Source organism: Panthera pardus, unplaced genomic scaffold (assembly GCF_024362965.1).
Source record: "Panthera pardus isolate Hobbes unplaced genomic scaffold, ASM2436296v1 HiC_scaffold_16, whole genome shotgun sequence".
In the NCBI taxonomy this organism is placed as follows: Eukaryota; Metazoa; Chordata; class Mammalia; order Carnivora; family Felidae; genus Panthera; species Panthera pardus.
In genome coordinates, this window is record NW_026526721.1 from 143,280,125 (window position 1) to 143,303,340 (window position 23,216).

Consider the following 23,216-nt stretch of genomic DNA (forward strand, 5'->3'; position numbering starts at 1 on the left):
GTTCTTTTTCTAGCTCCTTGAGATGTATTAACAAGTTGTTTATTTTTCTTGCTTCTTGAGTTAGGCCCGTATTGCTACAAACTTCCCTCTTAGAACCACTTTTGCTGCATTCTAAAGATTTTGAACTGTTGGTTTTCATTTGTCTCCATACGTTTTTTTGAATTCTTCCTTGATTTCTAGGTTGACCCATTCATTGTTTAGTAACATGCAGCTTAATCTCCATTTATCTCTACTCTTTTCAGATTGTTGCTTGAAGTTTGTTTCTAGTTTCATAGCATTGTAGTCAGAAGAGACACATGGTATGACTTCAGTCTTTTTGGATTTGTCGAGACTTGTTTTGTGGCCTAATATTTGCTCTCTTCTGGAGAATATTCCATGTACACTTGAAAAGAATGTGTATTCTGCTGTATTCTGAATACATCTGTTAGGCCTGTCTGGTCCAATGTTATCATTCAAAGCCACTGTTTCCTTGTTGATTTTCTGTTTGGATGATCTGTCCATTGAAGTAAGTGGGGCATTAAAGTCCCCTACTATTATTGTATTACTATTGATTAATTCCTTTATATTATTAACTTTTATGTATTTGGGTCTTCCCATGTTAAGTGCATGAATATTTACAATTGTTATATCTTCTTGTTGAATTGTCCCCTTTATGATTATTGTCCTTTTTAGTCTGTTATTACAATCTTTGTTTAATGTCCATTTTGTCTGATAGAAGTATTGCTACCCTGACTTCCTTTCACATCCATTTGCATGATAAATGCTTCTCTGTTTCTTCACTTTCAATTTGCATGTGTCTTTAGATCTGAAATAAGTCTCTTGTAGGTAGCATATACATGGGTCTTGTTTTTTTATCCAGTCCATCACCCTATGTCTTTGGAGCCTTTAGTCCATTTACATTCAAAGTAATTATTTATAGGTATGTACTTATTGCTGTTTTGTTACTTATTTTATGGTTGTTTTTGTAGTTCTTTGTTCCATTCTTCCCTTGCTTTCTCACGGTTATTTGGCTTTCTTTAGTATTATATTTAGATTCCTTTCTCTTTATTTTTTGCCTAATACTGGTTTTTGATTTGGGGCTTGTGTATAACATCTTCTGCTATATGCTATATTAAGATGTATCTAACATCTTAACATATGCTATATTAAGTTTATGGTTGCTTGAGTTTGAACTCATTCTTTATACCTCTCCCCTCCACATTTAGATAAATGGTTTCATACATGACATCCTTTTATTTTGTGAGTCCCTTGACTGATTTTGACAGATACACATATTTTTACTGCTTTTGTGCTACTTTTCTTTACCTTCTTTTTTAACTTTTTTTTTTTTTTTTTTTTTTTTTTTAGAGAGAGAGAATGAGCACATGAGCAAGGGAGAAGGACATAGGGAATGAGAATTGTAAGCAGGCTCCATGCTTAGTATGGAGCATGACATGGTGGGGCTCAATCCTACAACCGTGGCTTCATGATCTGAGCTGAAATCAAGAGTCCAATGCTCAACTAACTGAGCCACCCAGGTGCTTCTGTGCCCTCTACTTTTCTTATTCCTGCTTATGGTATTTCCTTTCCACTCAAGGAGTCCCCATTAACATTTCTTGTATGGCTGGTTTAGTGGTAACGAATTCCTTTAACTTTTGTTTGGGAAATTCTTTATCTCTCCTTCTATGCTGAATGATAGCTTTGCTGGATAGAGTAATCTCGGATGCAGGTTTTTTTTTCCTTTCAGCACTTTGAATATCATGGCACTCCCTTCTGGCCTGCAAAGTTTCTGCTAAAAAAATAGCTGATAGCCTTATGGGGTTGCCTTTGTATGTAACTGTTTTGTTTTCTCTTGGTGCTTTTAAAATTCTCTCTTCATTACTGCTTCTTGCCATTTTAATTATTCTGTGTCTTGTTGCAGAATTCCTTGGGTCAATTTTGTTGGTGGGGGCACTCTGTGCGACCTCAACCTAGATTTGTTTCCTTCCCCATATTTGGGAAATTTTCAACTATTACTTCTTCAAGTATATTTTCTGCCCCCTTTTCTTTCTCTTACCTTTCTGATATCCCTATAATGTGGATGTTACTATATTTGATGGTGTCACTGAATTCCCTAAGTCTCTTTTCATTCTGTTTTTTTTTTTTTTTTTCTCTCATCCTGCTCAGCTTGATTGCTTTGCATTAGTCTGTCCTCTAGGTTACTGATTTATTCTTCTGCTTCCTTTAGTCTGTGATTTATTCTTATTTTTAATTTCATTTATTGAGATCTGAATGATTCTTTTTTATGTTTTCTGTCTCTTTGTTAAGGGTCTCATTGAGGTCTTCTACTCTTTTCTCAAGTCCAGTGAGTATTTTTATGATTTATTACTTTAAGTTCTCTATCAGCCATGCTACTTTTCTCCATTTCCCTTAGGTATCTTGCTGTGATTTTGTTCCTTCATTTGGGACATTTTCCTTTGTCCTCAGTGTGTCTAACTCTGTTTCTGTGTGTCAGGAAACTCAGCTATGTTTCCAGCTCTTGAAAGAATGGCCTAATGACTAGGAGGTCCTGTAGTGCCCTGCAGTGCGGCATCCCCTGTTCACCACAACCTGGCACTTCAGGGGTGTCTCCTGTGTGTGTCGTGTGCACCCTGGTGTTACGGTTTGGCCCCTTTTCCTTCGGTTCATTTGTCTACAGTAGCTCTCTTTGCCTGTTGTGGACAGGGTTTGGTCTCTGTGGTGTTCGTGGGCCAGTCGGGGGCCACCTTGGACTTGAGTTGAGTCAGAACAGGCGTCTGTCAGAGATACAGTAGCACCAACTGCAGGGTGCTTTCCCTGTGTTGCCCCGAGAATCTTTTGGTGGGTGGGTGGGACCTGCAGTCAGACTCCTGCCTGCCCCCACCCCACTGCTGGAGTTGCATTCGGACTAGTGTGTGTGGTTATCTTCCCCTCTCCCCAGGACAGGAGTCCCTTTGGAGTGGTACTGGCCCCTGTCACAGCTACTTACACAGTTGAAGCTTGTGGTGCTGCTTTGGATGGGTTCCGGCCAAGAGCTTTGGAGGGAGCAGCTCTGCAGAAGCTTGCTCTAGTGGGAGGGGTGATGGCGTACTAGTAGCAAGTTAGGTGGCCAGTGATGTGCCAGGCTCGTTCCCACAGGTGGCCCTGTGTTTATTTTAGGCGATGGGGGGAGGGAAATGGTTCTACCAGTTCCTTTGTCCCTGGAGGAGTCCCCCAGCCATCTGTGTCCCTCCAGGACAGGCTCCGAGATGAGTGAAATAACTCTCCCTTCTCTATGCCCCAATTTTCAAACTTCTGCTTCCATGCTGCATCTCAAGGGCTCTTTGTTGTACTGTCTCTTTAAGGATGAGGGACTCCGTTTTCTCTTGCCCTCTCAGCTCTCCCAGAGCTTGAACCTGCTGATTTTTAATATTCCTGGTGTTAAGCTCTGCTAATTCTAAGAACTCATGAAATTTGGCCCCTTTGGTTTTCAAAGCCAAATGTTATGGGGATTTTTCTTTCCCATGTGGGATCCCCAGTGTAAGAGTTTGTTTCTTTTCCCTTCCCATAACCCCGGCATCCCTCCCTCCAATGGACAGTCCCACAAGTCCATTTAGTTCCTGACTGTGTCTTCACGCTTCCTACCCTCTTTGAGGTGGGCTCTTCTCTACACTTCAGTGTGGGGTTTGTTCTGCCAGTCTTGGGGACATTTTCTGGGTCTTTTACACTGATGTGAATGTTATCTAGTTGTATCCGTGGGACAACATGAGCTTCGAATCTTCCTATTCTACAGTCCTCCCCAGAACATCTCCAGGAACCATTGTAGATCCTGGACAGGGTCATATGTGTCATTTATTTGTCATTGTCCTTTGGCTTTCCATAAGTAGAAGTCATCTCTGTTCCAAGTGTTACATACTAAATGCTTTTTTTTGGAATCACATCTTATTGCCATTAATTTATATTCTAATAAATAGAGATAATAAATCTTGAGTATTCCCCTTAAGCTTTTTAATTTCTTTTAAATACTAGATTTTTGCAAATATCTTCTCCCATCCAATAGGTTGCCTTCTCATTCTGTTCATGGTCTCCTTTGCTGTGCAAAAGCTTTTTATTTTGATGTAGTCCCAATAGTTTATTTTTGCTTTTGTCTCCCTTGCCTCAGGAGAGAGATCTAAAAACAATGTTGCCAAGGCTGATGTCAAAGAGGTTACTGCTAATGTTTTCTTCTAGAAGTTCTATGGTTTGAGGTCTCACATTGAGGTCTTTAGTCATCCATTTTGAGTTTATTTTTGTGTATGATGTAAGAAAGTGGTCCAGTTTCATCCTTTTGTATGTAGCTGTTCAGTCTTCCCAGCACCATTTGTTGAAGAGACTTTTTCCCATTGCATATTCTTGCCTCTTTTGTCAAAGATTAATTGACCATATAAATGTGGATTTATTTCTGGGCCCTCTGTTCTGTTTAATTCATCTATGTTTTTCTGCCCATACCATAGTGTTTTGATTATTAAAGCTTTATAGCATATCTTTAAATCTGGAATTGTGATCTAGCTTTGTTCTTCTTTCTCAAGATTGCTTTGTCTGTTCAGGTTCTTGTGTGGTTCTGTATCAGTATTAAGGTTATTTGTTCTCATTCTGTGAAAAATGCTGTTGGTATTTTGGTAGGGTTTTCATGAAATCTTTAGGTTGCTTTGTGTAGTATGGGTATTATAACAATATTTGTTCTTCCAATTCATGAGCATGGGATATCTTTCCATTTGTTTGTGTCGTCTTCAGTTTCTTTCATCAGTGTTTTATGATTTTCAGGTTACAAGTCTTTCACCTGCTTGGTTAAGTTTATTCCTAAATATTTTGTTCTTTTTGGTGCGGTTGTAAGTGGGATTCTTTTAATTTCTCTTTCTGTTAAATCATTATCAGTGGATAGAAACCCAGCCAATTTCTATGTGTTAGTTTTGTATCCTGCAAGTTTACTGAATCAGTTTATTAATTCTAACAGTTTTTTGGTGGAGACTAGGGTCTTCTATATATAACATCATGTCATCTGCAAATAGTGACTGTTTTATTCTTCCTTCTGATTTGGATGCCTTTTATTTCTTTTTCTTGTCTGATTACTACAGCTAGGACTTCCAGTACTGTGTTGAATAAAAGCGGTGAGACTGGACATCCTTGTCTTCTTCCTGATGGTAGAGGAAAAGCTCTTAGTTTTTCACCATTAAGTATGATGCTAGCCATGGGTTTTTCATGTGTCACCTTAGTATGTTGAGGTGCGATCCCTCTGAACCTACTTTGTTGAGAGGTTTTATTATAAACAGATGTTGTTGCATTTTGTCAGATGCTTTTTCTGCATCTGTTGAGATGATCATATGGTTTTTAATCCCTTTGTCTTGTTAATGTGATGTATCACATTGATTGATTTGTGAGTAATGACCCACTCTTGTATCTTTGGAATAAATCTCACTTGATTGTAGTGCATTTTTAAATGTATTGTTGAAATTGGTTTACTTATATATATATATATATATTTTTTTTTTTTCAGGATTTTTGCATCTATGTTCATCAGAGATATTGGCCCGTAGTTTTCCTTTTTTGTAGTGTTTTTTCTCTGGTTTTGGCATCAGGGTAATACTGGTTTTGTATCATGAATTTACAAGTTTTCCTTCCTCTTCTATTTTTGGAATAGTTTGAGAAGAATAGATATCATGTTCTTGACATTCTTTTTTAATATTTATTATTTATTATTTTTTATTTAAAAAATTTTTTTTTAACATTTATTTATTTTGAGACAGAGAGAGAGCATGAACAGGGGAGGGTCAGAGAAAGAGGGAGACACAGAATCTGAAACAGGCTCCAGGCTCTGAGCTGTCAGCACAGAGCCCGACGTGGGGCTCGAACCCACAGACCGTGAGATCATGACCTGAGCCGAAGTCGGACGCTCAACCAACTGAGCCACCCAGGCGCCCCGATTTAATATTTATTTTTAAGAGAGACACAGAGTGTCTCTGAGTGGGGGAGTGGCAGTGAGGGAGAGAGGGAGACACAGAATCTGAAGCAGGCTCCAGGCTCTGAACTGTGAGCACAGAGCCCAACGTGGGGCTTGAACTCATGAACCACCAGATTATGACCTGAGCCGAAGTCGGACGCTGAATTGACTGAGCCACCCAGGCACCCCATGTTCTTGACATTTTTAAGAAAAAAGTCTTGAATGTTATCTTTAAAAGTACCTTTCTTTAAATTTTGAAATAACTTTTTTAGCAATCTCTCTGTTCTTACTGTTTATGGATTTTCATTTGTATTTCCTACAGATGTACTTAAATAAATGAAATTTTATTTTGATAATCTTTACTGGTAATTAATGTTAAATTATATATAGGCATACAAACTTTGTAACATTTAACATAACACTGAAAGGCAAAGAATTTAAATTGTCTTAGAGTACCATTCAGTTAGCAGGATTAGCAACATCATTATTATATGAGTGTATGCTAATACGGTATGAAAGAAAGATCCTCATTAAAATCTTGTTGCCAAACAAGTGACAAAAACCTCACAAACAGCTTGAGGCTTTAGGCCAGTCACAGTTATTCCTGAAGAGATTTGGACAAGTGTGAAAATATATAGACTGTGTCTTTATTGTGGTCAGAACACATAAATGGTATCTTGCATCAGTTCCTTACTAAGAACATTTTTATTCATATTAGGGAAAATGCATCTGAAAACAATACAGTGTCTAAGTATTCTGTTTTGAATCTATCAAATGTAAAAGTATTGGGTCTGTTATAACCCAGAAAGTGGGCTTTTTAATAGCCATTGTGTTTGTGTTTTCCAGAAAAGGAGGGTTTGATCAGCTAGCATATTTTCATTAGGCAAATTCAGGATGCTAATGATCTTTCTTCTAGACATTATCTAGAAGCATGAACTGGTCTGGTCTAGTGCCTTTATACCAAGGTTGGGTGATGCAGAGGAATAAGCTCATGGTTCTTCACCATGGAGCATGGCAATTCCCTTCAAGAATCCCTTACCCAGATTTAGTCACTTCTGGGTGAACTTTATGTACATACATTCCCTTCAGGATTTCCCAGGTCTTAGTTCTTATCTGGAATCATAACCGTTACTTATAGAAAGGTAGATCTTAGTATCATAATGTGAGTAGAGAATTTACATGTCGGGATGCTAATGACATTCCAGAGTGGAAGTTAATGGACTTTTTTGATAGCCATGTAGCCACCCCTCAGGTTCACCACTAATAATGAGCTGATTGTGAGTCTGATTTGCCTTTTGAGTTGTAGGGAGTCTTTAGTCAGAGAGCACAAAGGAAATTCCCTTGGTCTGATGTGGCTCATGAGCTCAGCTCATGTGCACAGAGAGGAACAAGAATATTTGTAGTTGTGGGGCGCCTGGGTGGCTCAGTCGGTTAAGCGGCTGACTTCAGCTCAGGTCACGATCTCGCGGTCCGCGAGTTCGAGCCCTGCGTCGGGCTCTGGGCTGATGGCTCAGAGCCTGGAGCCTGCTTCCGATTCTGTGTCTCCCTCCCTCTCTCTCTGCCCCTCCCCCGTTCATGCTGTGTCTCTCTCTGTCTCAAAAATAAATAAACGTTAAAAAAAAAAAATTAAAAAAAAAAAAAAAAAAAAGAATATTTGTAGTTGAAATGAACAAGATACCTGGCTGGGTTCAGGAGCCAGAAGGCCACCGGTGGGATTGCCACGGGTAGAGAACAAGCAGCTAAAGGAAGCTAATCCTGTGTGTCTTCGATGTGGAGTGTCCCTGCGTGTCACCCACAGTTTCATGGGATCGCACACATGAAACTATTTGAATTAAAGTCATTTCCTGCATCTGTTGTCATTGTTCCTATCCTGCCACATATCCTTCAGAGCGTGCTGTGACGCTTCGCGTAGATACAAATGTCTGTGCTCTGGGACTCTTATCCCAGCACAGCCCCTCTCGTGAGTTTTTTATACATCTCATAAATCTCAGTTATTTCCAGTTTGCTTGCGGCTTGAAAATATTTTATTACATATTATGTGTCTTCATGGAGACCCCTGAATTACCTGCTTGCTTTGAGGTCATTATAAATTCTATTCTTTAGGAACTAGGAGGGTAAGGCATAGCTCAAGAAAAGAGAGCATTCTTGTTAACTTCGCATTAAAGGGGTTATAAAAGATACTCAGAAAACATTGTTTTACCTACAGCTTCTGTGAGGATGATCTCGTATTTAAGTCTGACATGGTTGGTTACTTGCAGCAGGTTGGAGATGGCAGAGCTGAAACTAGAGCAGCCGGTGGACAGGAGGAAGGACCAGGATAGTTAGGAGTAGCTGCGGCATGGCACGTGGTCCTGTGGCAGGAGTGAGGTGGGACCGAGTCCGACCCAAAGCAAACTGGATTATGGCACGAGGCTCTTCTGGGTTGGCAGTGCTGAGAAGGCAGGACACCAAGGGACCAGTACAATCTAAAAGGCAAACTACTAGAATGGGAACTTGACACAAAGCCGTTTGAGTTTTCAGGGGCGTCTAAGAGTTGCCTTGGGAATGGAGTGGGAGTTCTGTCATCAGAGATCAAGGCACCGTGGCAGCTTTGTCTTAAAGGGGGTGCCTTGACGCCATCGAAGACACGCGAAACTGGACGCCAGATGCCCGTGTCTGGAAACGGCTTCCCTTTTACTCTCCTTACTCATTTCTTGTGAAAGATCCCCTATTTCTGTTAGAAATCTCCCTTATTCTCTACGCCCCTTCTCTCTCCATGACGCCTCCTCAGAGGTCCTCTCTCCCCCCTTTCAGAGTTCCTTCTTTATTCCTGCAGAGTTAACGGCACTCGTCCGGTTCTGCCTTTTATTCAAGTGTGTGTCTTTTGTGGAGGGTGTGCCGTGTGCCAGGCACAATCTAGGTGATGGATGTTAAGTGGATGAATATTTTAGAGCTGTTGAAAATTGTGTTGATGTAACTGCAGTCTGTTTTGTTCTTTCCACATTTTTTCAGATTTTACCAAATGTTGCAAGGACTCTGGAATCCTTATGGTAGTAAAATGCCGAAAAGAAAATTCTGCATTGAAAGAATGTCTAACTGCTCAGTAAGTCATCACCCCATTGTTTATGCTTCTCTGTGTGTGTATGTGTGTAACGTATGTAGTAGGTAAGAGTGTGTTATTTAACTCATTACATGTAATGGGTCCTTTACTAGCCCCATCACATCTTTGGTATTGTTAGCTGAGTCTGAGATTTCAGTTTGTTACATACTAAGCAACATATTTATGAAAGGTCTTGTCAAGTTATGTGTCAACATTGTATCTGATTAAAAATATGAGATCCGCGAACAAAAATACAGGATTTTTCACATGACTTACCAAATTCCTTTTCGTGAACAGTTGATCTATAGAATATATTACAGATGGGTTTATATTTGTCTCCTCTAATGAAAATGTACTGAATTAGATGATTTGTCGGCCTGGTGATTTGGGGGATTAATATAATTTAATTCCTAGGAAAGTTGCAATACATCAAATGAAGGATACAAAGGTAAATTTTGATTTTTGAGATTAATCGATTTAAAAATAAGTCTTAAATACGTTCACTGACATTTAGTTGAATATTAAAGGAAAACTTTGCAAGTTCTTTGCATGCAAGTGCTTTCTGCCGTATCTCCCCACACATTTTATTATCTACATTATTCACAGACAGTATTGCAGAATACTTTCGTATTGTCCATTGATAGCTGTGAGGTCCTGGTTTTGGTTATCCCTTATATTTCCTTCTCTAACTGTGCTCCTCTAGCCTGTGAAACATGTAGGTCAGCATGGTTTGATACTTCCTTATTAGGGAATTAGATAAAAGGTAGTGATTATCTGAATCAATTATTTCTTTTTAATGTTTATTTATTTTGAGAGAGAGGAAGAATGTGGGGAGGGGAGGGGCACAGAGAATCCCAAGCAGGCTCTGCACCATCAGTTCAGAGCTCGATGTGGGGTTCGAACTCACAAACTGCGAGGTCATGACCCGATGGGACGCTTAATGGACTGAGCCACCCGGGTGCCCCTGTTTTCATTGATAGCAAATGTACACAGAAATTTAAAATTTATAAACTTCAAAAAAAAATTCTGTAGGTAGGAGACTTGGGAAGTTAAACTCATGTCTGCATTTATAGACGAGAAAACACACCCTTATTTATGGGCCAGGACCTGCACTAAGCACTTCATCATAGAGGGGTAAGAGTTCCTTCTGTGACTTACTTTTCTTCCAGTTTTGTTCCTCGTGCTCCTAAGAGATGCGTGATGGATCGATGAACTGGTTAAACTTCTTTGTGACTGGATTTGTTGAATGCTTTTTTTATATATTAAAGAATTGTTACACCTCAGTTTGTCATAATAACTTGTTCTTAATTTGCCGTATCATCCCTCTCTCCCAGATGGGCATCCCTAGAGCAGAGGGGCAGGAGCGCGGGCTGCGGAGAGGGCAGTGGGGCTGACCTTCTGGACCAGCCAGAGCTTAGCTAGTGGTCAGCCTTGGGCAGGTTCCTCATAGAAGACAGGAAATTATGCCTGGTGCGGTGATTGTGAGGAACTGTATGTAAACTCACTACAACAGTGCCTGGCACATAGTGGGGAGTCAATCAGTGGTAGCTCCTTTTTTTATTGTATTTGTTAGCTTTTGTTATCTGCATATTATTTAAATATCCTTCCTTTTACCCCCTGGAAATAGGAAAAAATAAGAGGTTCTAGTCTGTTCTGGGGAAGGGGCTGGGAGGGGTTGGAGGAGGCTGCATCTCTTCAGAAGAGAGAAAAGCAGTGAAGGAAACAAAAGAGGGTTATGACATTTGCTAAATGGAGTAAAGGATTTTACTTGACCTCAATTTTCAATACACTGTGTTTCTTCATCTTTGAATAAGAAAGTGCTCTGCTTTATTTACTGTTGACATTCCACGAAATGAAGGTAACCAACCACCGCCCTCTCTCCTCTCGTTGTAGCGACATCTTGAAACATAAGTGGTTGCTTTTATTTCTGCCTGCGTCTTCATTCATTCTTCAGGAAACTGCTGTCTGACTTCTGCCCCCTTCCACTGAGACTGCTTCTCCTAAAGGTTCTAGTGGATTCATGGCAGCCAGATCCAGTGAATAGCGTTTCAGTCCTTTTTCTTTCACTTGACCTCCCTCTCCAGAAGCCCCTTAAAATTCTCTTCTACCTGGCTTCTCTTTTGCTCTTTACTGTTCCCCCAACATCTCTTACTTCTTCTCATCTTCTTGAACTGAATCCTTTAGAAAGTGGGCTCCCGGTTCTCTTCTCATGCTTAGGTCTGCAAAAGCTCAGTTTGGACCCATGAATTTGGTTACTTCCTTAGGTCATGACATTTCTTTGCTACTTTCTTCAGGTCCAAAACTGAACTCACCTCTTTTTCCTTCTACATCGTGTGTCTAGAGTTTAGAATTTTCCTTGTCTCCTAACTCTAAATGGTTATTTCCCGTTGATTTTATTTCCTAAATCTCCCCCAGATCCATTTCGTCCTTTTCATCACAACTGCTCCTCCTTTAGCTTCGGGCCCTCCCTCATCATCCGTGGCTAGATTAGTTGAATAGTTTACTTACCTTACAGGCATCCTGCCTCTAACCTTGCTGCCCCCTTTTGGCCTGTCACATGCCGTCAGAGTGATCTAACACACAAAACTCATCTTCAAGTTCTTCTGTTAATAGTGGCCCATTGCCTTCAGGATAGACTTCAACTTCTTGATATGGCGTAAAATGACCTTCGTGATGCGGCCTTTGCCCAGTCTGGCTTCATCCCAGGCCCCTCCTCTTACGTGCATAATCTGCTGCAAGGACACTAATTTGCTTGCAGTTCTTCGTGCATCAGGTTTTCCTCATCTTTGCGCTCTGGCACAGCACTTTGTATGCTTGTTGCACAGCCTTTACTCGTGTGCTCCAGAACACCATGGCCTTCTGAGGATGGGTACTGTGCTTCTCATTGCTCTGTCCCAGGACGGTGCCTTTCAAAAATGAACTAGTTTGATAACCTAATGTTTACACTGTATTTATGACCATTTCTTAAAATCTATTACGAAAGATTATACCTGATGAAATGTCTGAATATTATTTAAAGTAAGCTTACAGTAAATGCTTGCGAAACTTCATTTTAAAAGGAGATATTCATTTCCTTCTTTTAGTTATAATGATCCAGCCTTTTATGAAGAATGCAAAATGGAATACCTGAAGGAAAGGGAAGAATTCAGAAAAACTGGAATTCCTACCAAGAAAAGGCTACAGAAGCTTCCCACAAGCATGTAGGCAAATATTCAACGATACTCAAGAGCTCTGATATTCATGGAAATCATTATCACCTGAAATAACGGACTCAAGGAAGTGTTTGCTTTATCCTAAATGATGGAAATATTATCTGAAATAAAGATTTTTTTTTAATTTCAAAGTTAAATTTATCAAATGGGATGGGAGGAGTAAATAATGAACTGGGATATGGTCTGCCTGGTCATTATGGATTTTTTTGTAAGTTTTTCCACTATTACAGTTATCTAACAGTGAATCTAACAGTGATTTTTAGGGTTCTGTATAGACTTGATATTATTACTCCCTTCCAGTGGCTAATCACAGAGACCAGAAGTAACCAAAGGAAAGCAGGAGCTGTCAAAGGTGTTAATAATTAGGCGGTATAGCAGAATAGTTACGAACCAGAATCCTTCCTGGCTATGTCACTTACTAGTTATTCAACCAGGGAAGTAATTCTCATTGTGAGGGTTACTGAAGGTAAGTAGAGTATGCAGGACAGTGCCAGGGTTACTGTTAGTAGTAGTAGTAAAGGATTATTTGGAAACATAGATGAAGACGTACTTATACATGAATTAATTTTACTTAATATCTGATGGAAAATTTCCTAAAATTGAATTATTACGATCCTTGACCTGTTTGGCCACTGAAAATAGTTTAATGATTTCAGGAGCTAGTCTAAAACAACTGAGTGCAGTAATTTGGTCCCAGGTTGAACTTTTATATTAAAAGTTGCTCTTTTTTCTTCCATGAACTCCGTTCACTGTAGCCACTGCAACCAGTTTCCAAGTAAGTAAAATTTATATATACTTACATAGTTCTCATTAAAATCACAAATAGAAAGTACTACCTACTAGGACAAGATTTAACTTTGGCCCCAGTCCCATGAAATAGAGCTGAGATTTTTTTAAAGGACTTAGTTTTAAGCAGATAGGACCCTGAAGAACCAATGTTCAAATTCTATACTTTACTCAAGACAATCGCTCAAAGAACGATCTTACTCTTATTTGAAACCCAAAGAAACCCCATTTTCCCAGGCCACAGATCAAAAGGAAGATTACTAGAACAGACCAAAGCAAAGCAAATATAGAAACCTAGAGATCACATATCATAGGGGTAAACAAGCCTATATTCTTCTGTTCGTCTTTTGGTATTGTACATTTGCTAGAGCACAGGACCTTAATTCTTGGTTTTAAATGATGCAAATGAAGAAAAAGCAAATAGTTACTTTAGGAAGCTAGTGAAATATATAACCTGTGGCTAATTTATAATTTGGATGAGAATCAGAGAAACCACCTTCAATTTTATGTGGGAAATTCATTTATGTAGATGTCACTTTCCCTATAGGCGCTGGACAGTAGGTTCTATAAACATGTTCCTCCCTGTCGGGAACTGAACCATTGATTACAGCTGTCAGAATATCCAGGCCTAGCCAGCACACTGGTCTACTTCGCCCACGAGTGCAGCTGCCTCAGTTGTTCTGCTTGCTCATTCGTATCGCTGGCTGGTATTATTAAGAATGCACAGATTTTCTTCCCCTAAATATCCACCTTGACCCAAGTCCTTTCTGGATTAGATCATTACTGTTTTCCTACAATTCAGTCTTAGTTCTTGAAGTTTGAACTCTTCCCTACTTACTTGGTTTTCTCATTTTCCCCATAGGTATGTCCCTGCTCTTTGTAGGAATTAGGTTCCATTTTGGCAGAACCTCAGTTTCCTATTAGAGAAGATACAAATTTTGTTTTTGCTCATAGGAGATGAAGAGGAGGGAGTAAGTGTCTTTTTGTTGCTACCTGTCTTCTCTTCATTCTATGTAAATGTAAACGGAGTTATCATAAAAATATGAAGATCAAGGAAATTTTTGAGGGAAGCCCTTTGGAGCAAGTTTCAAGTGGTATGAAAGAAGTCGACATAAAATTTTCCATCCTAAGTAGATAATAAACTACAGATGGGCCCTTCTCATTTCTCTTTGAATCTCACATAGAACGGAGATGATCATAAAGTGTATGTTTTAAAATTTATGGCTGGGTAAATTTTTTGGTTCAAGTCTTACCCATCATTTAGCACTTTAAACTGTAAAGAACATCAACCTCGGATTTCTGGCATACCTGTTTGACAGCTACCCTGTTCAGATGGAAGAACATTTTTTCCACTCAAAAGAAGTTGGTTTAACAAGATAAATGCCTGTAACGTGAATCAAATTAACAACTGATAATTAGTACCTGACCTTGGAATATATAGGCAAGGACAATAGTTCACGTTCACTTCAATTTCAAACAAAAATAATTTATTTTAATTAAACAATTTCTTGGCATTATTCAAAACATTAATCAAGCCATTATCTCATACGACTTCTTTACAAAGGAAAGTTTCCAACCTTGGTTTTACAAAAGGCAAACCAGTAAGCTACATTACAGATGAGATATAATATACAGCCTATGCAGCCACATGAGAAATAGTTTCTGCTGCTTTGTTATTACACAGGTAGTTGCTTCCTTTAGCTAAAGCCTGGAGTCTTGTATTTGTTTTATGCATATTGGGTTTTGTTCTATTACTTGGCAGGAGATTGTACTCCCTGGAGTCAGCTGTGTTCATTGGTCAGAATAAATTCCAGCATCTGACACCAATTCCATTAATCACAGACAAGCCTGAATAAGTGAGTAAGATAATAGAAAGACAAAAATATCTGTGACCAGTGAACACTGTTTATGGTATGTATGCTATTCAGTTAATATAGGAGAGATCTGAGATATTCTTTTGAGTTCAAGATATTTGAAACTGTCTATCAAAAAGGATAAAGGTCTCCTACATGAAACAGTTTATCTGAGGCAAAAGATGTATAAGCCAACTAATACATTATATTACAGTGTTAATACCACCACCCTGAAAGAATTTAGACGGATTTCCATGTGAAGCCATCCTTGTTATATCTTTGTTTATAAATGATAGGCCACTTAGAATCAAAAAGTTTGGGGACATTCCGTGATCAGACTATATCAATACAGCACAGAATTTGGTTTACGGAACTAAAATTCTTAATGTGGTTAATCAAAAGTCACTCTTACATTTCAAAACAAAGTCTAACAATTTATAAGTCGCTGTACATAACAAGCAGGTATAGACCCTTTGAAGAAAATGACTTTATCCAGTTACATATTTAGCTTTTTATTATGGACCACTGAAGGCACAGATTAGACTGCAACCTGTGTGATGCTCTTTCTACTTCTAATTGGATAATGAGGGATTAAAATAGTTCACACACCACATAGGTTTTCAACTATTTCATCACTTTTTTCAGTTAGGATCTGAAGGATGTATGGGACAGAGTTGGTTTCAATGAGCAGGTTATTTCAAGTCTTGAAACCATTTTTTAATCACAATGTTACTGAGTCTTAAACTTTGAAACACAATAGCATATGCAGATGGAATAACCTGTATTATTCAACTATAATTTTCATCTTTAAGGTCACTACAAATAGAACCTATTCACTTTGCCATTTGTCTTTTATGCAAATTAAAGCAACTTACAATTGTTCTCACATATTCATGGCCTCTTATTTTTATGAACAGATATTTAGGCATTTCACATGCTATATAAAACCATGTCCTAAAAAATTTTAATTCCATCCTTTACATGAGAGGCAGTTATTTACAATTACTATCAAAGGTAGAATCGTTTCTTTGAAACACCTTAAGTTTATTTATTAGTAGCTTACATCTGATTCTTAGAACATGGAGCTGGAGGGTGCTCTTTCATACTGGAAAATTGATACATGATGTGGAGAACAGTATGTGCAAATGTATATACTGAAGAACTCTGCAAAAGTTTATTCAAAATCTGCTTTCAGTTAAGTAATTTCTTGAGAGCCACTGAGGGAGATAACAGTAACCTCATGACCAAATCATGAAATCTCTTCAGAATTAATTCTTATAAAGGCAGTTTTGATTATGTTGATCCAAGTAATGCAGTGGTGGCAGGTTGGATAAAGGCAAAGTTTTATTTTTAGTTTCCCCAAATGCGGTCTCACTTGATTTAGGAGGGCTTGGGAATACCCAAGAATTATCTTCCAGAGAATTTCTGCCGTAAGAGTTGTGTTCCTGAAAGTTAGTACCATCATGAAGAATGGATCGCTCATTATCTGTCCATGATTGGAGAATTGCTTTCTCTGATAAAACCTTCATATCTCCTGATAAAGGGGAAGATGTGGTGTGGCAAAGAGTTTTGCCATTTGGTGACAGGGGGGAATGTCTTTTGTATGTTGCAGTAAAATTCGCCAAGTGCAGTTTTGTGCTGTCTTTCCCAAGGTCTTCCATGCATCCTATTGGGGCACAGGCTAAAAAGAAAGCACAGGCTAAAGGTCAGTTGTCAAGGCATTTGTGATCCTAATTTGGCTGAATCTAGAACTGGAAATAATATTTCCAAGTTAACATGATCACTGGGGCACTATGATTTGAGACAGATGACAAATGATCGAGTTCTAATCCTGGATCACTTATTTACTGACATTGTGACTTTAGGTTCAGCCACTTTTTGTGCTTCCAAGTGTCACTTCTCTCGTCTGCAAAATGGACATGGTATTCCTGTCCTGCCTATATCATAGGACCATTAATAAAGGTGAAGAATTGTATTGTGACTAGAGAAAGCCTGCCTACTGTTAAATATAATATTCCTTTGCTTATTCAAATCTTTTTTCCATAGGTGCTTCAAAATAAATTTTTTCTGCAATGATTATATTTCGAATTGGTGAGGCCCAATAAGTTTTAATATACATTCAAAGGCTCTTAAGGATAAAACAGTTTGAATAGAATTTATAAGATAATTCTGTTTCTTATAAACACACATTTCTGCTGTGGTCACAGTAATAAGTCAAGAGATAAAATGAGTTTAGTACACACGTAATGGCTTAGAAAATAAACTGAAGCGATTATTTAGCTAGTCTTAGCCAACGTAATGGTAGTCTAAGGTTTTCCTCCCCTTCCAATTCAACCTACTAGGGCAAAATGCTAAGAATTATAACTCGGGCTTGAATCTATCATTGTAGAAGAAACTGAACCATATTATAAAATGAGCTCATTGCCTTTTTTCTTGGGAAGAGGGGAAGGAGTGGAGAAGACCTAGAAGTAACAGTGCTCAACTTCTGGACAAGGGTGATATGGAGGTCAGGAAAAAAGATGATCTAGTCTGTCTCTACTCATCAAAGCACAGAGTTCTGCAGTGAAGAGCTGTGGCCTTGAGCCTGCCAGAGAACTTTCAGTTCGATACACCTACAAGATTTATCCTTCACCAGCTCAGAAGGCACGCAAGAATGAGCCATTTCCAAATGTGGAAAGAGCATTTTTCCTTTCTTATTCTTTGGAGGCTATATTTGTTATATAAACAGCCTCACTGAAAACTCCCTGTAAAATTATTCTGCGTTCCTTTTAAGAGAAATTTTACCCCTACCAATCAACACACAGTTGCCTCATAGGTAACCCTGGACATTGGAAAACTCCAGGGTAAAATGAACCATAAATTAAGTTGGAGCGTGGCAGAGCATGATATTAATTTGCCTGATTCATAAATAACTCTCTAGAAACTAAAAGGGATTTTGACTTTGGTTTTCCTTTTTCCCTACTAGTTAACTCTCCTGAGGAGATTTATAAAATACATTTCTCTTGTGCCCTCTTTAGGGCCAGTCCAAGGTGCATATAACTTTAGGTGCTGGTGATTATTTTTTTTTACGAAAGGTCACATCTCAATTCCTTCAAAATAAATTTTTGGGCAAATTTACATTATACAGCTTTTCAGAAATAAAACTAGTATGTAATAAAAGGCACACATGCACTGATTTTTCTCTGAGATATGCAAAGAGCTTTTGTGAAGTAGCCACTAACTACTAGGGGTTAGGCCCCAAACTCAAAAGTTTAGTCAGCCAAGCAGTTAATATGAAAAGCAAATCAATGAAAATTTTTTGTTTCATTGAAAGAGATAGTGGGATCACAAACAGTTTCCATTCTAAACGGTCTATCCTTTATGGGAAGAAAAATTAAGTTTACCAAATGAAAGCAAATTATGCATCAAAGTTATTTTTTTCAAAACTAATTTAAAGGGCTAGGTCTTTGATATATTCTGTGGCACTGGAATGAAAAATAGCTTTTGATGTCTTGATGTCTTTTTTTTTAAATATAAGGAGGAGTTGTGGTAAAAGGTCAACTAGAGCAAACTTAACACCTCAGCCTCATACACATAAGCAACACTTGGCTGAGAAAAAAAGCCACAAGGGGAAAAGAATACAGTACGGAAGAAAAAACACATCAGCAACACCTTTATGTGTGAAGTTGACCAGTATGAGAATGAAGCCAAAGCAGAGAATAGGTAGGCTGTGAACATACTATATATACTTTGGCTTATCAAAATCATCTAATGAGATTTCAATAAGAAACGATAGCCAGTTGCTCTTCAAGCTGTTTGGCTGGAATCAGTGGTTTCCAGCAAACATTAACTTGCCTTTCTTGACTGTAGTTGGGGTTTTCAGTTTTCTTAGTAGTTCAGCTTGTACTTGAGTCACCAAATGTAAATTAGACATCTCTCTCTTCAGTTCCCAGTATGCATTTTGCATATTGTCGCTGAAATGCAAGTTTAAAAAAAAAAGTTAATGGTTATTTTCCTTACGGACAGAAAGGAGTGACTTTAAAATAGAAATGAGCATTCCTGCTCTAGTTTTGAGATGATATAAATTAAACAAAACTTCCTCATTAAATAATTGAAATACAATTAGGGCATTAGAACAAGTGAAAAGATCTTATTCAATAATAATACTGACCTAGTTTCTAGCCATTAACTGAACTGTATTAAACAGAAGGGTATTTACTAAAAAAGAAGTATTATCACCGAGTTTCTTATAGTTCTCAGAATTGAGGTTTTTATTATAGCCCATAATGTGCAGTGGTGTTACTATCATACTTTTAGAGTAAGGAGTATTTTCTTCATTTGCAAATCTGATACAGAAAAATAGTGACATTTACTCATGTATAGAGTTTTAATTTGTATTTATCTCTTGATTATTCGGTTTTGACCTTGTGAATTGAAATGTGTATCCCTAAACCCACATTAAAATAAAATTTAGGTTTCATGCATTCCATTCTTTTATGTTTGACTGGGCTGTCTCACATTGTTGGTTCTAAACCAATGTGACATGACAGCACAAGACAGGAAGAGCCAGATGATTTCCTGGTAAGGGAAAAGAAGCTAGAGAGAGAGAGGATTATATGAACCAGAATTTAAAGACTTCACAAATGCCTCTCATTTTCATAATTAAAAGTATTTTATGTCAATTATCTGAGCAGTTACAAATTAGCTATTTTAAACCTAATCTGTAAAAGTTTCATTCTTCCATTACACATTATGTGGATATTCATGATTTTTTTCTTAGGTTTTTAATTGCCAACTAAACTGAAATCTTCAATACATATTCTTACTTTGCTATACAAGAATATGTAAAATATTAAGTATAAGAACTGACCTCATAGTATTCAAATGACCATTATTGCCTTTTAAAGATATTGTTGTAAGTTTAATAACAAGTACCAAATTAGAAAATGTTACTTTATGCTTCAATTTTTATCTAGCTGTAAACAAAAATCTTTAAACCAAGGGATAATATCTTGGTATCTACATCTAATTTCCTATTCTAATTACGAAGGAACAGATCTACTAAAAAACAATATTATGGAATGTAAGGTTACATACCTTTTTTGTCAAGATATTTCTTTCTATTCCACTCCAACCAACCACAATTCTTTCAACAGAAGCAGAATACACTTTATACTGCTTTTGGAAAAAATCTGCATGTTTTAATCTATTGTAAACGTGATTTGTCAAACAGCAGTCTATTAAAAATCACAGGCTTTTTGCAGGTTTTTGGTAAGTGTGAAATAATTACTTCACAAAAATTAGTTAACCACTTTACTTCACCAGTAAACATCTGAGATGTATGCTACAGTGAATGTTTCACATAGGAACCTGTCTTAAGTGTGAAGGGTTGTTGGTTCCTTGTTGCAATTCTGGGCATTCAGTATGCTTTCCAAAGAGTTACTCACATTACATAGCAGTAAGTGTAAGTGCTACATGTGCTAATTCATGCAGACAGTCATGATATGAATATACAGTTTAAAAATAGTGTTTAATTATTGTCATGAGATGGTAAATCAGTACCTGACTTGGAGAAAAGCAAAGCAAATACCCAAGACTGTGTTTGGATCCTAGAATAACGTTCACATTTAATCATTCAAACTAGCTAAGCATGTAAAATAAAAGATAGATAATTATAACAAGTGTTAAAGCAGTGTCTAATATACATTTTCCAATTCAATGAAGACTGCTTATAAACTAGGTTAAACTAAAAACTAGGTTGCCAACTTTAACATACATCTAAGTCTTTTTGCCCTTAAAGTCATATGAATTAAAAACAGATTAAAAAAAAAAAAAAAAAAAGTCTAAATTACTAAGTGTAAGCTCTCCCTCTTGTGGATAACAAAGCAATGACAGTCACTTTACAGTAAATATTAAAGTGCTATAGTCTTCAAAGTGTGTTAAAAATTTATTTTTAATTCTATTTGTACAGAATATTTAAATCATTACTTAAGTGAGACTGGAAGAGGCAAGTTGTCATCCACAAGTCTTTAGCAGAGTTCCAACTAACCGTCATGTGTCTAGATTATTTTTGAGATTATATAGTCAGACTTAGCCCCTCACACCCCCAACCAGGAGTGTGAAGTTAGTTAAGTTTTGCTTTAAATGACATAGACACATAGACACACACACACACACACACACACACACACACACATTTTTTTCACCTATAAAGAAATTATAAAACTATTTGAACACTGAGGTACAACACTAAAGCATCCCAAATGAGAACCCTAAAAAAATAAAATAGGTGAAACAAAATAATGATGGTTGAGCATTTCTCCCATGTTATCACACCAACTTGGCAAACTGGGTAACCACATTTTCCATGTGAGGAAGCAGGTTCAGGAGAACTTACTCCATACTCTAACATGTTGCTGATCAAAGTCATCTTTCAATGATCTAGTCTAATGACTGCCTGCTGCCATTTTGATTAACATTTTTTAATATCATAATCACCATCCTCTTCATTAGACATTTACCACGCACCTCCAATATACTCACTACCAACACAATCTTCTTAGCCCCAGTATAAAATCTCAACCCTCTAAATTTTAAATGTAAGTAAACCTGCTTAGCCACATTGCAAGGAGATACATGCCCTGCTTACAAACTGTGTAAAAGCCCAGTTTTCTTAGTTGACAATATACATTCAACTCTTCAATACAAAAGGAATATTCCTCGTATAAGAAAAATCTACTTTTTTACTTCACCCATACATATTTTTCTTTAGCTTCTGAAAATTTACTTTTATATCACCCAGAAGAACTAAAATCAAAGTGTGAGAATCTTACCCAAGAGCTAAAGACTTAGAAATTTACATTTTGACAACTGTGATTCCCCAAAATCAACTGTCTTTCAGACATTTTTGATTGTGAAGCACAGCAAGGAATCCATTTACTCTGCAACCCAAACAACCAAGTTATAACAACCCATACTTATTGCCCTTATTATGTGTAACACACTCTGGTATGTTCTGTTTTATTCATTGTTTGTATAAATACTTAACTCACAAAATTTCACAATTACTAAGGGAACACGGCACAATTTGAAAAACAATCTATATTTTCTATATTTTCAATTTCTTAAGAACTTCACAATTCAAGTTTACCCCATACCTAGATCTGTTTAAGAACTGAGTGCCACAACCTAAAGCTAACACCAGATGAACACTGGTAAGAAACTGGCCAAATTTCTGATAGGACTGTAATTGTTAAAAGATGCTGTATACAGTAAAGGCCTCCAGTAATTACGTTAGGGAAATAGTACAGTACCTCATTTGCCTAGCAGTATGATGGAGGAAATATGAAAAAAGAGTGTTCCCACAAAGGGGGCTTTACAAATAACTGAAAATCATCCCTAAAATTATGTAAAATTGTACTTAAAGGTTTTATGGAAACATTCGTATGTACTTTTTTGCTAATGTAATAAACTTACATCTGAATTGTTCTACTTAAAAGTGATGAGGTAACTTACAAATATTAATAAAACATAGGACTGACTATAAACTAGAAATAGGTTTATATCATGTACATGGTAAGGCAAAGGAAAAACAAGATAAAATGCAGCTAGGAATGAGGCTAACATATAATTGAATGATACAGAGTTTACCAAGGGTAAACAAACCAGAAGAGGGAAACCTGATCAGTTTGGCAATCCATATTGCTTACATAAAATAAATGCAAACCAACTTGTAAAAAGCTGTACATACAATTTCAGCACTAGGGAGACATTAGAACATGCTTTAATCATACAGTTCTTTTAGCGTACAAGTAACTTTTAGAGCTAAGAACTTTTAGAGCTAAGAACTTTTAGAGCTAAGGTAATTCTTTATAAAAACTGTTTCGCTCAGTTGACACTCTGAATTAATACTGAAGTTTAGAGAATTCAAAAGTGTACTTTGAAGCCAGTTATATATATATAACCTGGTAGCCTCAAAAGGTTGACTCACCTCTTTGGACCTTCATCCTCCTCTAAATCCTGGTATATTCTTTACTATGTTGTTAGGTATATGAGGTCTTCAAAGACATTTCTGGGGACCAGTTTTCAAGTTATTTTCAGTAGATGTGATCCAAATTTATGTAAAATCTCCCATGAATGGAAGAAGTCTCCTTCTATATCATGTACTTCTAATACACTATACACAGCCCCTTTGACCTACTCCGATTCTAACATATTTTTTGTTCCCTGATTCTTTCCAAAAATGGTTTGAAGAGGCTTATAAAAAATGATAAATATAACAAAGGGAAACCTAGGTTGGCAGGAGAAAAGGTAACTTTGATAAAAAAAAAAAAAAAGACAACTTTGAGAAAATTTACATGGATACTGAACTAGAC

At 37.4% G+C, this 23,216-nt stretch overlaps 2 protein-coding genes and 1 long non-coding RNA gene across 5 annotated transcripts in view; 2 read left to right on the forward strand and 1 right to left on the reverse strand.

Moving 5' to 3' along the window:
- The window catches only part of CMC1 (C-X9-C motif containing 1), a 90,972-nt gene extending 78,816 nt beyond the window's left edge, over nucleotides 1-12,156 (forward strand). The window contains exons 7-8 of the mRNA XM_053904187.1: nucleotides 8,924-9,014; nucleotides 12,095-12,156. Coding sequence (XP_053760162.1) covers nucleotides 8,924-9,014; nucleotides 12,095-12,100 — 97 coding nt within the window. The 3' untranslated portion in view covers nucleotides 12,101-12,156. The remainder of the gene's footprint in view (nucleotides 1-8,923; nucleotides 9,015-12,094) is intronic.
- Nucleotides 12,157-14,474: 2,318 nt separating this feature from the next.
- AZI2 (5-azacytidine induced 2) overlaps nucleotides 14,475-23,216 on the reverse strand; it is a 38,127-nt gene continuing 29,385 nt past the window's right edge. For all 3 annotated transcript variants that reach the window (XM_019422859.2, XM_053903888.1, XM_019422858.2), the window contains 2 exons: nucleotides 18,697-18,815; nucleotides 14,475-16,543 (listed from right to left, as the gene is read on the reverse strand). In XM_019422859.2, the coding sequence (XP_019278404.1) occupies nucleotides 16,131-16,543; nucleotides 18,697-18,815 (532 nt within the window). In that variant the 3' untranslated portion in view covers nucleotides 14,475-16,130. The remainder of the gene's footprint in view (nucleotides 16,544-18,696; nucleotides 18,816-23,216) is intronic.
- On the forward strand, nucleotides 16,871-19,325 carry LOC109251374 (uncharacterized). Its single transcript, XR_008422618.1, has 2 exons — nucleotides 16,871-16,967; nucleotides 17,306-19,325. It is a non-coding gene; the product is annotated as an uncharacterized LOC109251374 (long non-coding RNA).